General features: G+C 45.4%; 2 protein-coding genes and 5 non-coding genes across 7 annotated transcripts; all 7 read right to left on the bottom strand.

The window, feature by feature from the left end:
* Positions 1-7044: 7044 nt before the first annotated feature.
* LOC123439206 (nucleoside diphosphate kinase 1) lies at positions 7045-9525 on the bottom strand. The gene is made up of 4 exons (XM_045115948.1): positions 9401-9525; positions 9247-9295; positions 8932-9163; positions 7045-7344 (listed from the first exon to the last, which is right to left on the bottom strand). Exons 1-4 carry the CDS (start codon positions 9452-9454, stop codon positions 7227-7229), a joined length of 453 nt encoding a protein of 150 aa, XP_044971883.1. The 5' UTR covers positions 9455-9525; the 3' UTR covers positions 7045-7226.
* LOC123422573 lies at positions 7579-7699 on the bottom strand. Its single transcript, XR_006620573.1, has one exon. It is a non-coding gene; the product is annotated as a small nucleolar RNA SNORD14 (small nucleolar RNA).
* On the bottom strand, positions 7761-7907 carry LOC123424042. Its single transcript, XR_006621533.1, has one exon. It is a non-coding gene; the product is annotated as a small nucleolar RNA snoR2/U65 (small nucleolar RNA).
* LOC123423945 lies at positions 7966-8150 on the bottom strand. Its single transcript, XR_006621456.1, has one exon. It is a non-coding gene; the product is annotated as a small nucleolar RNA Z112 (small nucleolar RNA).
* Positions 8225-8317, bottom strand: LOC123423951. The gene has a single exon (XR_006621461.1). It is a non-coding gene; the product is annotated as a small nucleolar RNA Z152/R70/R12 (small nucleolar RNA).
* Positions 8385-8484, bottom strand: LOC123423948. The gene has a single exon (XR_006621458.1). It is a non-coding gene; the product is annotated as a small nucleolar RNA R11/Z151 (small nucleolar RNA).
* Positions 9526-10608: 1083 nt separating the features above from the next.
* Positions 10609-11843, bottom strand: LOC123439194. The gene has a single exon (XM_045115938.1). It carries the CDS (start codon positions 11541-11543, stop codon positions 10944-10946), a length of 600 nt encoding a protein of 199 aa, XP_044971873.1. The 5' UTR covers positions 11544-11843; the 3' UTR covers positions 10609-10943.
* Between the last annotated feature and the right edge of the window lie 4477 nt (positions 11844-16320).

The following is a 16320-nucleotide window of genomic DNA, read 5'->3' as shown; positions in this document are numbered from 1 at the left end:
GGTGTGAAGACGGTGGGAACCGGCGCGTCGGAGGTGACCGACACCGGCAGAGAAGGGGTGCCAGACGTGGTAGCCAGCAGGGCGGTGGTTGCGGTCGGCAGCGGGAGGGTTGAGGTGGGCGGCAGCGAAGACATGATCGCACCTAAGCTACCTGATACCAAACTGGTAGAAAGTAAGGTTCTACCGGCCCTGTGCCTTAGGTTATAAGGGTAGGAGGGAGGTTGGAGGAGACGAGGACGCCGCGGCCGGCGTGACGACGACATCTCGGCGCAGGGAGGAGGCGGCGAGTAGTAGAGGCGGCTAGGGTTAGGGCACCGACTCCTAGTTGGAGCCGATCAAAATAGATTGATCTTTGCTTAATCTCAAAAGTGTTGATTGCATGACTATATATAAGTTCCCTAGGCTATAATAAACTGGGCTAAGCCCCTAATATTATTAAGACTAGCAAAAGAGCCCGTGCGTTGCAACGGAAGAGAAAATAACACACGCTCTGAACGCAATATATTTTCACATGGCATCACACTTGTGTTGCCGACGATGGCTTTTAGTGCTCACACAATGAAAACGTGTTTGAATATACAGTCACTCAGAATAAGATGAGAAATATGTTGTTTCTCCCCACGAGGTTTTCCAAAGGTGTGCATGTGGTGTTAACGATGTTTTTTTCCTCACAATTTGGTTTTAATTTAATGGATGTTTATTGCAATTTGTATCCTCGCCGGAAAGGGACAGAAAAAGGACCGTGCACTACAGATTAAGTTTGCACCAAAAATAATATTTAAGAAGTATTCAACAGCTAAAAATAACATCCTATTTAGATTCAACACATTTTTTTAATCAAATTTCATATATAACATGTTAAAATTAGAGTTACAGTTTAAAAGATATGGATAATTTTGTTTTAGATAAAATGTGGATTGATTAACTGAAAAGTTAGATTTTTTTTGTTAAAATACGGAGGGCGGGTTGATTACTTGAAACATGAGGGGGTTTTCGAAAAAATGCAAAAAACAATTCATTTTCTAACTTAAATCCAGACTGTGGATTGATTACCGGAAACATCAGGGGGTTTTCTGCAAAATGCAAAAAACTATTCTTTTTTTTACTCAAAAATGGACTGCGGGTTGAATACTGAAAAAACGAGGGGTGTTTTTGCAAAATGACTGCGACGGACGACAAAAGCGCTCCGTGCTTTATTATTAGGGAGAGATAACTGGGCCAGTTTGGCTAACTGGGCCTCTGATCATAACATTTTTTCCCGCCTGCGCAAACAGCTCGTCCTCGAGCTGGACGTCCAGAAAATGTTGACGGAACTCCTTGAGCTGCTCCCAAGGTGGCTTCGGATTTACATCTCTCTATGTCTTTCTCTACATCTCTACTTCAAACACTCAACTTCCGTTGGAGTTCCACTTAAATAGACAACAATGGCCACCACTTCCATCTCCATCTCCCACAGCCGTCCTCAACTGCTCTTGGTAGAAAGTAGGGTTCTACCGGCCCTCTGCCTTAGGTTATAAGGGTAGGAGGGAGGTTGGAGGAGACGAGGGCGCCGCGGCCGGCGTGACGGCGCCGTCTCGGCGCAGGGAGAAGGAGGCGGCGAGTAGTAGAGGCAACTAGGGTTAAGGCACCGGTTTCTAATTGGAGCCGATCAAAATAGATTGATCTTTGCTTAATATTAAAAATGTTGATTACATGATTATATATAAGTTCTCTAGGCTATAGTAAACTGAGCTAATTCCTTAATATTATTAAGACAATTGAACCAGTTTGATCAACTGGGCCTATGGTTATAACAGCTCTAATCACACGTGTGCCTCTTGCCATCAATCGCTGACGAGGCCTCCATTCTCTGCGGCGTTTTGGTGAGAACTGAGCACACACATGAATAGGCATGGTCGTCTCACATGGGAGGATCTGTTGATTGACGGTGAAGCGTAACGACGTGTTGTACATACTCCGTCCATCTTGACTGGCCCTAGCAGTCCTCCTACCCCCAGCTCCGGTAGTCACGATCGTATCCGCCATATTCGGCGCCTCATGTTAGCTCGTCCGTATGTGTTTTTGTGAGGTGATCTGTTCTTTTTTTTCGAATGGTCACGTGATCTATTCTATCCAGAAGCGCTGATTCATCTCGAACAGACATGCCCCCTATTTGAATGCTAATATGTACACAAATGCCGATTCGCCTCGAACACACTGTGATTTTTGTATTAGTTCGGTTGTGTTCTCTTAGATCTATTCCTAACCTTAGCATTTATCTTTCTGTCATATTCTTTGACTATATGCGTGCAGCTGATACCCTTTTGTTTTACCTCAAACTGAATCTTTGTGCATATCAATGAGTTGGTGCAGCTGGCAATCAAGTATTTACGATCTCTCGATTGAGGTAATAGAAATCGGATACTACGTAATGAGTTTTGTTATGCAAATGGTTGTACTCATGCTGAATGTAATATTTGCTCAACAAAATTTGGGGTGAAAGGTTCAATGCAGTTCACAATATTACTTCTATCGTTAATTTCCTCATATTTTTCCTACAACAGAATAATTAATGTTTCTTGGATATTGTGTCTTAACCCACAAAAGGCAGTCACTGTATTTTCTAAACTCTCTCACCCAATTGCGTCGAGTATCAAAAGAGGATGCCAAGTAGATGCTGCCAGAGTGCGAGTGCAACCTTCGCATATAATCCCATATTGAAGCTGTCGTTGTGGCATTTTAGGAAGCTGCATTAGAAACAATGACTTTTCACAACCTTTTTTATTTTACAAAGCTAAAGAAAAAATGGTTTTCGTGGTTGATGGATGGCGGGTATGGTCTCCTTCTTCGGCGTCTTAGTTGTGGTGCGGTGCCAGATGTGGAGTTCGACGGCGTGTTTGGGGTGTTGCCCCGATCTAATTCGTTCAACGGCAATAGCTTCATCTTTAGTGAGCCACCTTGGAGGTCCGTAAAGCTGCATGTCAGCAACGGAGCCGCGTCGAACTCGGGTGAGAAGATGATCCGTCATTTTTCTCTTTGGTGGCAGTTATGGTGGTGCCGGAATCACATGATGGACGTTCGTCTCAAGCTTAGCGATGTTCTTCTATCTTTTCAGATTTATTATGACGGTCTTTACGTAATTTGATCTTTATGATATGAATGAGAAACATATTATCATGCAAAAAAAACTACAAGTGTTTAGATACAGAGGGAGTACTCCTCTTCAACTTTCTTGTATGCCAGTTTTTGAGCCTTTCCTCATACACCTCGTCATTTTATTTGTGTGGGGTCAAACCCCCTTCCTTATATTGATCATTATCATATTGTGTATTGATATCTCATAAACCAAAAGATCATGGCGGTATGGGTTTCCGAGATATTCATTGCTTCAATCTAGCCTTGCTAGCTAAACAAGCATGGCGTCTCCTCGATAACCCTGATTCTCTTTGTGCGACTATCTTGAGAGCAAAATATTTCCCGGATGGAGACCTCATGAATGCAAGTCGGAAAAAAGGCTCCTCTTTTACTTGGCAAAGCATTATGACAGGAGTTAAGTCTCTGAAAAATGGGTATATTTGGAGGGTGGGAAATGGACAAAATATGGATATTTGGAAAGATGCATGGATCCCGAACTGTGCAAGTAGAAAAATCATTACCCCGAGGGGAATGAACCTCTTGAATAAGGTTTTTGATCTTATTGACCCGACGATGAACTAGTGGGACGGAGACTTGGTGAGACAAATGATGTGGCCAGTTGATGCCTAATGAGTCCTCGTGATCCCTCTTCCTATGCATAATATGTCGGATTTTATTGCTTGGAGCTATACAAAAAATGGGTTGTTCACTGTTCGATCAGCTTATTTTGCGGAATGGAACTTTCAACACGGTACTAAGTTGCAATACTCCAATGGGATGGGACGACCTAATGTCAATCCCATTTGGGGGGAGATTTGGAAATTATCATGTCGGGCAAAGGTAGAATATTTTGTTTGGGGTGCTTTACATGGAACCCTCCCATGTCGTGTTACGCTTGCCAACAGACACATGAAAGTTGTGTCCGCTTGCCCTTACTGCTCTGATGGGCCAGAAGACACAAAGCATGTGTTGTTTCTATGTCAGAAAGCAATAGAGGTTTGGAATAAGCTCGGAATGTATCACGTGATTAACAGAGCATGCGCTATTGGTCGTGTGGGAGAGGAGGTCCTTGAATTTCTGCTTCTTCTGCCAGACCAGAATCTTTTCTTAAGGGGCCACGAGAATGTCCGTGAAATGATTGCCATAACCGCTTGGTACTTATGATGGGATAGACGTAAATTTGTTCATGATGGAAAGACACAACAAGCACATCAAACTGCTATGGGTGTTCGTGTTATTACGGCAAATTTTGTCAAAGCCTACTCCCCTAATGCATCTAGTATAAAGGGAGGATGGATTCAACCCCCTATGGGATTTATTAAGCTAAATGTGGATGCATCTTTTGACCATGATCTTCTTAGGGGTACACATGGAGTTATCCTTAGAGATGACAAAGGAAAATTCATTGTTGGCGGAAACTGGAAGACTAGTGGTGTGCGGATGTTCTCACAGTTGAAGCCTTGACTCTTACGTTGGGCCTTTCTATGACACAAAAGACGGGATGCAACCGACTTGTTATTAACTCCTACAATATGAAAGCCATCTATATAATGAAGAATGGAGGACAGTATGTGGGAGCGGTGGAAGCTATTTTTGGTGATTGTTATTTTCTTGCTTGTGAATTTCCTATTACTAGCTTCCCTATTACTAGCTTTGAACATTGTAATAGAGAGGAGAATAGGGTCGCTCATGAACTAGCTAGGTTAGCAAAATTCTCAGAGAGTAGTAACTGGTTTGCGGTGCCTATGGATGAGATTGTACCTTTCATTACAGACGATGTAACCTTCATTTCCAATTAATAAAGATTTGGTTTTAAAAAAAATAGATTTACAACATGGATCTATATTTAGTTTTGCTGCTATGACTCTCTAAGCCCTAGTTGTGCTTCAACATGATTTATATCTTGAACCATGTTATTTAACTTCCACTTCGTTTGTGTTGTTTCATGATTGACTTCAAAAGGCTAACAACTCTGTATCTTCCCATTTTATGTAAACTATGCTTATATTATGCTTCCTTTGTTCCTAAATACTATAAGATTTTTTAAATATTTTAATACAGACTTCATATGGATGTATATAGACGTATTTAGAGTGTACGTTCATTTATTTTGCTTCTATGTGATTCATATTTAAAAAAAATCTAAAAATATTATATTTAAAAACGAAGGGAGTATTAGGCTACCTCTTGTAGACCAGGCCCTAAGTGACTATCAAAAATTACAAACATTTGTTGCTCTTTCATTCTTTCGTCGGTAAGGATTTTCGCTCTTTCTAAAGAAACTATTTATCGAGTTTGCTTTCCTATAGCATATGATTAACTTTTTTCTTTTGCGGGGAATACCCAAGATTATCTTGATTGGAAACATGTATTTTTATTTGGACCATCATTTGATACAATTTCCCTATATCCACACCATATTGTTTATGTACTTCCACCGCAACGCACGGGTATCATCAAGTTTATTGAAAAGTCGGAATCATCAGAAGAAATAAAATAAGGACAACACTATGCGTCCGTCGATAGATCATTTTAAAAGAACCGTCATCTGGTGAGCCATAGGATTCAACGCGGGTAGCTGTCAGATTCAGTTGCGACCTTTGCAACAAGGATGATGTTGTGCTTAAACATTTGCAAGAGAGTTCATGTTACAAAACTTTTACAACAAAGGTCAGAGGTACTGCTACAAGAAAAACTGCAACAAAGTTAATGTTACAAAAATAATATCTTTCATCTTTATATATGTGTTTTGCAATATCCTTATTGTTGCAAAAAAAACTAGGTCGCCTCGCCGCCATCCTCCTCCCCGACAAGGTGGGTGCACCACAAGCGGCGGACTTCATGATGGAGGCAAGATTGCAACGGTACACCACTACGGCAACCGCACGAGACCAACGGCTCATGGCAAACCCGTTGTAGTACTGCTGCCTCGGGGTGAAATGTTAAAGAAGACATGAAGGTTGCAAAACCAGGTTGCTCCCCATACCAATTAAACTATTTTCAGAAAGAAAACTGCCAACGTAAGTCTTTTTAGACATCTCAATAAGAATAAAAAACTACATACTAATTAAAATGAGTGAATCTACACTTCTAAATATGTCTATATATAATCTCTAAAAAAATATTTACGATCAGAGGGAGTAGATACTATTGCCCTGCTTCACGCCGGGGTGGGGTGCGGATACTTAGAGCCTGTTCGGGATCTCTCTCATTCAAAACTCCGCTCCACGTCCTAGAGGAAAGGAAGAGCCCGGTTTTACCAACTCCCTAAAATTACGATGGCGCTCCCTCCGCTCCGGAAGCCGCATTTGGGAGCGGAGAGGATCCAAACAGGTCGTTAGCCAGCACGATGAGCCAAGAGGGAGTAGATACTATTACCTTGCTTCACGCCAGGGTGGAGTGCAGATACTTAGCCAGCACGATGAGCCAAAGCTTTTTAGAGAAGAACATGTTCCTCCAGTCCTGTATTTAATCTTAGAAAACTTATATCAACGATTTTAAAGTTAGCTACTTCAACGACATATATTTCGATACATAAACAAATATAGAAACTGCTAGACGTCTACGTGTCCGGCGGAGTTAAAACCTTTTTGCGATACAACTTGTTATAAAATATTTTCTGCAACAAGGATCGTGTTGCAGAACCTATTGCAACAAAAGTGATGTTACAGAAAACTTTTACAACAAAAAATATTTATTCCAATTTTTTGAAACAGATACCAAGTTGCTGAAACTCCTAGTTGCGCGCGTGAACATCAGCCATGGCTATGAGCGTGAAACGGAGAGGCGGAATCATAGTGTTCTCCAACAAATATTAAGCGTACCAATTTGCTGTAAAGATCACGATTTGGCATTCTGGTACTGTCCAGCAAAGGAAAAGTATCACAAAATATCAACCAATACACAGCAAAAGCATGAAATGCAACCTCATATCAAAGCAATACCATATATAAAATATAGAGCAGCAGATACCGCTTGCATGTGCAAGCACAAAGAGATAACTTCAGTTCACACAAACAAGGTTCCCGAAATACAAATCTCAAAACTGTAAACAGCCAAGACTAGTTTGGTAGATGCTCGCGAATCCTGCCCTCAACGACTGATGACACATCTTAAGCCTCATAGATCCAGTTGTGCTGGCTGCTCCTCCACTCAGCAAGGCCCTCAGGGAACCAGAGGGCGATCTCCTTCCTGGCATTCTCAACTGAGTCGCTTCCATGGATGACATTCCTGGATGGCGTAGATAAGAAGTTTCAGAATGCATCCAGATAGAACAATATATGTATATGTATGCAAGAAAAGCGGAAAAATGGGTGTTCCGGGCCACCGATAAATCACAGGATTAGTGCACTGAGTGAAATAATAACTGAAAAAGGCTGCTTTCCACACACTGCCTTTCTGCACACTTCTTTGCACATTGTATTATTTTTCTGAGATAAAAAAAATGAAATATGAAAATCAACATGGCTCAGACATCCAAGGAAGGAATTAGCAGCATTAGCTGTCAAGCCTGGCAGGGCGAAAGCTCTTAGGCGGCAACTGCGAATGTTTTGAGAAACAAGCCTTAGTTTTATCATCATCGCCATTTGAGTTCCCCAATTTCAAAACTACTACAATGAATATTACGTTATGGCTATGCAATCAAGAAGTGTAATCACAAAAAACGGCTCTGTGTGCCGACAGAATCACAGCCACAGGTTCCTATCAAATGTGAAACGTCCAAAAACTCTCTCTCGGCACAATGTAGCATCTCCAGTCAAGGCTAGTCGCTAATGGAGACGTGGCATCGGGCCAAAGCAAAATTAACAAAAAGTTGACAATATAATCTAGCTAACATAAAGCATCAAAGAAATCCCTCAGAGACCCGTTTAAAATCAAGCACACAGCTGAATCAAGCTGGTACAAATGGGTAATTCCATCCAGATAAAACCACAGAGGTTATTATAAGAGAATGGGCACTTGCAGCAGGCAGAGAAGCAGCTGCTGTTTACAGTGTCATACGGCACTTCCTATGGTCTAGAGCTCTTCACTGAGACAAGATGCATTAAAGAAACAAAAGCAATAAAACCATCCCAGAATACGTAACTGGGAGGACTGGGTGGAACAAGGCAATGCTCAGTGGAAAGAGAAGTCGTTTTTGGTTTGAAGGCTCACAGCGACAATGCCACTACTGCCAAAAACCTATATGAATCATCATCGCATCACATCTCACAACAACAATAAAAATGAGAATGAAAACCAAGAACAAATCAATGAAACAGAAAACGGAAAGGCTTCAGTGTGTGTAACAACATGAATCGATCAATGACAGACGAATCTGCCTCACAGAAATCCGCTAAGATCCTTTCGGACCTGAATCATCATAAGCCAATCCTCTACTACAAATCATACATGAATGACTGAAGTACACACATCAAACAACCATTGACCGTAAGTGCTGTCCTACACGCATCCAAATCAGGTAATAACGCAAGATTTTATGAACCGGAGAATTATTTGTAAACAGCATGCAGTATAACTTTGTTTCACTAAGCAAGATAAGAACTTCCTCAACAGGCTAAACAGCTCAGACGACATCAGATATTTAATTTGGCTGAACCAAGTAGTGGGCAACACGATCTTATCTTCTAACTAAGACAATTAGCTAAATTAGCATACGGCTGAAAAACAAGCGTTATGTAGGACTATCTCCATACATGCAAGTGTGCGAATTTTCAAATTGGATTATACGGGAACAGTAACATGCAGACAGGATAAGTTATACATGATTCAACTGAATAGCACCGAGGCACTGGCAACTCCAGGGTAAAATCTCACCTGCCGATGTCGACGGCGAAGTCACCACGGATGGTGCCGGGCTCGGAGGCCAGGGGGTTGGTGGCGCCAATGATCTTGCGTCCAGTGGCGACGACGCTCTTGCCCTCCCAGACCATAGCGACGACCGGGCCGGAGACGATGTACTCCACGAGCCCAGCGAAGAAGGGTTTGGAGGACAGATCGGCGTAGTGCTGCTCGGCGAACGACTTCTCCACGTTCTGGAGCTTCATGCCTGCACAGCCAGCTCGCAGATCAGCAAGCAAATCATCACCCAAACCCCAATTCAAGCACGAACGCGAGCGGTGTGCTGGTTACCTTTAAGGTAGAAGCCCTTCTTCTCGAAGCGGCTGATGACCTCGCCGATCTGAGCAAAGCAGAAGAAAAAACAGGAGCAGGCAGATGTCAGCACGAGCTAGCAGCGGAGCAAACGAGCCGACGGGGAGAGAAGAGAAGAGGAGGCGGCGCTTACGAGGCCCCTCTGGACGCCGTCGGGCTTGATCATGATGAAGGTCTGCTCCGCCATTGTTTTGCTGCTGCGCTAAGCTTGAGATTTCTGATTGGGTTTGGACGGCGAGGGAGGATGAGGGAAACCCTAGCGAGGGGCTCGACCGAATATATAGCACCCGGCCCGACCACCGCGCACGTGTCTCTCGATGGTGTCGTACCGTGCTACGGGCCTGGGCCTTATTGCCGCGAACAAGAATGAAACAAAGGCTTTTGTGGGCTGAATAGGACCAGCTCTCTGTCAAGGCCCTAAATGAAAAAAATACTACCCCTCAAAAAGATGAAAGAAAAACTTCCACTCAGGGAAATAATTTCGGCTATCCCTTGAAACAATTTACGCTAAATCCCCGAAAAATATTCTAAAAATTTAAAGAATGTATTCCCCGGTCAAATTTGAGTACTAGTATTTTAAAAATATTTGGAAACAATGTTTGAATGGCTTTGGCACATGGATTATAAGATATCGGATGATATATTGGAGCATACTTAGGTGTCAGAGAAATATATCTGATTTTTTTCAGTACTCTTAGTTACAACATATATAATTTTATTACTAAAAGTAGTATGGCATCAATGCTTCAGCATAACAAATGTAAAATTCCATTTTTATTTACTAGTTATTTTTTTGCGGGGATATTTACTAATTATTTGATAAGTATTTACAAGGTATTTACTCTAAGACAAAAATTGCATTATTGTGTTATTTAGAAAATACTGTTCTTGGTTTATATAATATGATGAATTTGTAAATACATACTCTTATGTTCAATTTCTTTACCACATTTGTGTCGCTTAGGCATAGTTTATTCCCGTGGACATATCGGGTCAAATAGATATTAGTGTGTGGTTCCATGTCGGTTGATATGTGTGGTGTAATATCTGTTTGCATCGCAGGCCCAAAAATTAATATGTCTGTATAAAATCAGAAACTTGTGTTTGAAACAAGCAAATGCAAACAAGCACGCAATCACAATCGTGGCACATTGTGGTGGAAACGGTCACAAAGAAGAAGAAGGAAAAGAAAACTTCTGGGGAATCCCTATGCTAGATTAGATAATTTTATAGAGAGATTGGTTGTTTACGCCTACATGATTGCAGGACTGGTGCGAACAGAGCCGTTCACCCGTCGCTGCGACCCAGAAGAACGCAAGCTCACATTCAGATCGATGCACCTGACAAAAATGCTCAAAATGTATATTGTCACAGTAAATCCGACTGCCAGTTTTGATCACGTATTCCATTCCTTTCTGCTAAGTGTATGTATGATCAAAGATTAGTCCAACAGGTAGTAAGGAAATGGATGCATTCACATCGGGTTTCCATAATCCTCATTCACCGTCTAGTTGTTATAAGAGTATTAACCGATTCGATTCGGAACTTCAGCAAAAATACCAATGAGTAGTACTGTATGATTGATCTATCAAAAAGCAGTCAAGAGCTTAAGATAGTTTTGACCAAGACTCTGAATCGTCTGGTCGATCAGCCAGCCGCCTAGCTCGCACCGTCCGTCACTTCGGCGATCTTGGCGCGACCGCCGTGGACCGCCGCGTGGGGCCTGCCTCGACATCGCCGTCATCCCTCTTCTCCACGACCGCCGCCTCCTCCTCCTCGCCGTTCTCCGTGGAGGGCCCCTCGAGGTCGTCGCGGACACGGAACGAGGCGTGGAGCAGGATTACCGGGACGCCCACCGCCAGCGCGGCCATGAGGTTGGCGACGGCGCCGGCCGCGGTGAGGTCGGCGAGCACGAGCGCGACGAAGGCCGCGGCGACGAATCGGCGGAGTAGCGCCAATCTCGGGAACGGCGCGAGGAGGCCGAGGCAGACGAGGAGGACCTTGGAGGCGGCCATGAGGAAGAGCACCGACGCCCGGTGCCCCGCCGCGGCCAGCGACGCCAGGAGGAGCGCCCACTGCAGCGCGGCGTAGTGGTACCGGAACGTGCGCGCGTTGCGGACCCCGCGCACCGCCGCGGCCTCCGCGTCCGCCGCCGAGCAGAACGCCGACGGCCGCGGCGCGAACCGCGCCAGCGCGCGCCGCGCCCCCCTGGCGGCCGCGCACGCCCTGTCGACCGCCCGCCGGACCGCGCCCGCGCTCGCGGCGCCGGCAGTCATCTCTCGCCTCGACGGCGGCTGCTTGCTGGGCGGTGGTGCCTGCCTGCCGAGATTCGCCGCTCCGGTTGCTGGGTTTGGACTCAAGGGAGCCGGATGCCACGGGACGGGAGACGGAGCGAGTCAAAGACGCGGGTTTTAACGAACGGCGCGGCCGGGGGATGAAGGCAGGCAGGGTCGGGCCCTCGCCGTGACGGCGAAAAACCGGGACTTTTCCACTCGTTTACGCGTCGGTTTTGTTGCGGCAGCGACCTGGTCGGTGCGCCATGGTTGGTTCTTCCCCGAACGTTTGGCCGCGGGGCACCAACACGATCCTCCCCTACTTGCCTGCTTTTCTTCTAGCAATATACGTATACTGTACAAAAATTGCAATGCTCTTTCTGTTTTTAGAACACGCAGAAGATTGGCGTATCTTCTACTCTATTTACAGAAGGAAACTTCTTTGTGATATTTCAATTCAGGAAAATACTTTTTTCGTAATCTATTAATTGGCCGATTAAGAAATTTATCACTACCTCCCTTTCCTTTCCTTGCATTGACTGAAGCATAACTAGCCGCTGCACAAACCTCCCTTTCCTTTCATTTCCATGAGGCCGCAAGAAGCATCTCATCAGGTGCAGTCTTGTCAGCCTCCACGGAGAGTGGTGGCCGTTGCCACGACTGAGCTTTTGGCTGCAACAAACATGATTTTGGGATTTTTATTCATTAGTCAACTGTGGGATCACTAGGACGAAAATCTGTTTGGAAGGATCTTTTATTGTTGAATTAGATGGAAGTGCTTAGTTCAACCAACAATTGTGGAAAGCTCACCCTCTCCACCGAGCGTGGAACGGGAATTGCTTGGTCCTATCCTGTCCTTTATGTCATGAAATTACAGACTCTAGAGGATGCAACTGAAATGTTCCTCACGTGACCCTTTTTCTTGTGAATATTTTACATACTTCTCGCTTTTTTTTACAGTATCTTCACAATTTACATAACCAAGTTTGGAGAACCTAAGACGAGAAATGATTGCACCCGCGGATATGAGAGAGGGCAAGGCTCGGGCCGTAGAACAGGATCCATGATTTTGAGGCTTTCAGATTTTGGCCCAAAATATGGAATTGCATTAGCCTGACTAACAAAAGAGCCGTGCGTTGCAACGGAAGAATGCAAGGCGTGAGAATCGAACTCGAAGGCATAGATATTCTAATGGTGCAGTATTATCGAACATGTCAAATATGTACCCTTAGGATCCTTGTGCATGTCAGATAGCATTACGGATTTTTGTTCACGTTTAACTCACTTTTCTTCTTCTTACTCCATCCATTATCTTTGTCTCCCTTGCTTGGGTATCTAGGAACATCAAAAATACAGTATAGCTTAGAATTTATCGAGATGCATTGAATCCTTTAACAAAGGACCACATCACTGTAATGAGAAAAACTCATGCACTCAACCATGTCATCTCATCTGCATTAACTAAAGTGTGAATCAAATCCTCTAGTTCAGTTGTAACCATAAAAGTAAAACAGAACTTTAACGAAGCAAAACTAAGACTCGTTAACTGATGGAAGTTTACTCGGATTTCCTTTTTTGTGGAATCGTTGTTGGACTAACAAAATAGCAACCAATAGTAGCTAGCTTTTCCGAGAAAATATCAAAACCGCAATCTGCACCAATTACCGAGGAGAAAATCGGAAATTTTCCACTTTCAATATATGGGTTCTTAAAATTGTCATTTTCAAGATTGGCTTCGCACATTTGCCACTCAGCTCGTTGGCTCCTTGATTATCATGCCACTTTCCTCCTACTTTTGATTTTCATTTTCCTTTAACATTTATAAGCATTGGAAAAGACCAAACCAGCCCTGGTGCATATACACGTACTATCCAAATTTCAGTTGACACTTTGAAGCGGAGGACAGCGTACCGGCCACCTAGAATACCGGGTGATCTCGTCAATGCTGACTGCTTCACCGATCTCCTTGACGCATAGTGTCGCAGATCGTCTAGAGTCTAGACGTTGCATGCCGGGGATATTCTCAGCGTCCCGAGCAGGACGGCGGGCTGTGCAGCTATGGCGCGCGCGGAGACGGCGCGAGCAGCAAGCAGCCTAGTGGCGCCGGCAGGGGCTGCTTCAGTAGACACTCTTATCGACATCCTCAAGTAGTTGTGTGCTGTTCTCCAATTCAGTGTTAGCTGAACTTCAGAGGAGACCAGAACTTGTAGCCGCGGGCTGGCTCGAGTGCCCGCGGTGGGCCTCATCGGCCGTGTAGTAGGCTCTCCTCACGAGCTCCTCGCGGAAGATGGCGTGTCGCGACTGCGCCGCGAGCACGGCGCCCACGGCCATGGGAGCGGCGGGGCCGGCTTCCTCACGCCCCGCCATGGCAGCGCGGGCCCGTCTCGCGGACGGCGGGCTTCGGCAGGGGCACGGGATAGCTCCCCCTTGGTCGGAGGCGCGCGCGAAGGAGAGGGAGGGCGGGGTCCGGCACCGGGTCGCCTGCAGCTCGTCGGCGAAGGCCGGGGCGCCGCGGGAGAGGAGCTCGAGCGCGGCGGGGAGCTGCGGCGTCGAGAGGCGGTGGTGGGGCCGGCACTTGACGGAGCAGGTGACCGTCGTCGGCATGGCTGCTGGTTGGCTTGGCGAGCTGGGGTTCGGCAAGGGGAGTTGGTGGAGATTGAAGAAAGAGGCCCCTGGACTGCGGGTTAGTTTGGATTAAATATACGGTGGTTTGTGTAAAATGTAAAAAACGATTCGTTCTTTGACTTAAATCCGGACTGCGGGTTGATTTTAGTAAACGTCGGGGGCTTTTTTGTAAATATCGTGGTGGGTTTTCCGACGGAAGCAATAGCCGCTTTATTATTACTAGTAAAAGGGCCCGTGCGTTGCAACGGAAGAAAAAGTACCATACGCTTTTAATATTTTTATAATTATTTTAATTTATTAAAATAATAAGCTAAATAACTAATGTAGTCAGTCCTATCCTATTTTGTTGAGAAATCAACCCGTCCATTGTTAATTCCATCATGATGAGAAATTGAGCGGGACAAGCAAAGCAAAACAAAGAGGCTACGTGAATTGATCAATGGACTACTATCTTATTTCACTCATGGGATAGGCAATGTGGGATCAGATGACAAACTGAAGTTGGTGTTCCATTCTCTGTCTCTACAATAATACAATCTTACATTCAATACATTCATTCATCAGCAAACAAATCCTCACAAAACAAATTATTTTGCCGGTGCTTGGCACACGGTTGGAGGCATGGGGAGGGGATCTCATCAGATGATGAGTTCCTGCTGGAGGAGGGGATACGATGAGGGGAGCAAGGGTTAGGCGTCTCTATCTGGCCATAAGGAGTCGTCGTTGCCGCGTCATAACCCCGGAGTTCCCCGTGTGAGCCATGGAGGCCCGCCTTCACCTGCAAGTACTTAGCCCCGCCGCGCCTTATCCGCGCGCCGCCGCCGTTCTACATCGAGCAGACGCATCATCCCGAATCACTGTAGTTGTCGCGTTGATTGTTGGAAATATGCCATAGAGGCAATAATAAAATGGTTATTATCATATTTCCTTGTTCATGATAATCGTCTACTGTTCATGCTATAATTGTATTAACAGGAAACACTAACACATGTGTGAATAAATAGATCACAATGTGTCCCTAGCTAGCCTCTAGTTGGCTAGCTCGCTAGTCAATAGATGATCATGGTTTCCTGATCATGGACATTAGATGTCATTGATAACGGGATCACATCATTGGGAGAATGATGTGATGGACAAGACCCAATCCTAAGCCTAGCACTAGATCGTATTGTTCATATGCTAATGCTTTTCTAATGTCAAGTGTCTTTTCCTTCGACCGTGAGATTGTGCAACTCCCGGATACCGTAGGAGTGCTTTGGGTGTATCAAACGTCACAACTAACTGGGTGACTATAAAGGTGCACTACGGGTACCTCCGAAAGTGTCTGTTGGGTTGGTACGAATCGAGATCGGGATTTGTCACTCTGTGCGACGGAGAGGTATCTCTGGGCCCACTCGGTAGAACATCATCATGAGCTCAATGTGACTAAGAAGTTAGTCACACGATGACGTGCTACGGAACGAGTAAAGAGACTTACCGGTAACGAGATTGAACAAGGTATAGGTATACCGACGATCGAATCTCGGGCGAGTTCTATACCGACAGACAAAGGGAATCGTATACGGGATTGATTGAATCCTTGACATCGTGGTTCATCCGATGAGATCATCGTGGAGCTAGTGGGAGCCACCATGGGTATCCAGACCCCGCTGATGGTTATTGGCCAGAGAGGTGTCTCGGTCATGTCTGCCTGTCTCCCGAACCCGTAGGGTCTACACACTTAAGGTTCGATGACGCTAGGGTTATAGGGAATTGTTGTACGAGCTTACTGAAAGTTGTTCGGAGTCCCAGATGAGATCGCGGACGTCATGAGGAGCTCCGAAATGGTCCAGAGGTAAAGATTGATATATAGGACGGATGGTTTTGGACACCGGAAGTGTTTCGGGCGTCACCGGTAACGTACCGGGACCACCGGGACCACCGAAGGTGGTCCCGGGGGACCACCGAAGGGGGGCAACGACCCCGGGAGGCTAGATGGGCTAAGTGGGGAAGGGAACCAGCCCCTAAGTGGGCTGGTGCGTCCCCCACCCAGCCCATGCGCACCAGAGAAAGGGGGGAAGGGGGGAACCCTAGCATAGGTGGGCCTAAGGCCCACCAGAGGGGTGCGCCACCCCTCCTCCGTGCCCTGGCCGCCGCCCCCTCTCCCATATGGGGC

This window comes from Hordeum vulgare, chromosome 1H (genome assembly GCF_904849725.1).
Source record: "Hordeum vulgare subsp. vulgare chromosome 1H, MorexV3_pseudomolecules_assembly, whole genome shotgun sequence".
NCBI classification, from domain to species: domain Eukaryota; kingdom Viridiplantae; phylum Streptophyta; class Magnoliopsida; order Poales; family Poaceae; genus Hordeum; species Hordeum vulgare.
Note: the sequence above shows the minus strand (reverse complement) of the source record. Positions and strands in the feature narration are given on the sequence as shown.

Bases quoted from the DNA above. Each gene is read 5' to 3' on its own strand.
- LOC123439206 (XM_045115948.1), bottom strand. From the start codon at position 9,454: ATGGCGGAGCAGACCTTCATCATGATCAAGCCCGACGGCGTCCAGAGG. The intron at 9,296-9,400 runs GTAAGCGCCGCC...TGCTTTGCTCAG, and splicing joins ACGGCGTCCAGAGGGGCCTC to ATCGGCGAGGTCATCAGCCG. The intron at 9,164-9,246 runs GTAACCAGCACA...CTGGCTGTGCAG, and splicing joins GAAGGGCTTCTACCTTAAAG to GCATGAAGCTCCAGAACGTG.
- LOC123439194 (XM_045115938.1), bottom strand. From the start codon at position 11,543: ATGACTGCCGGCGCCGCGAGCGCGGGCGCGGTCCGGCGGGCGGTCGAC.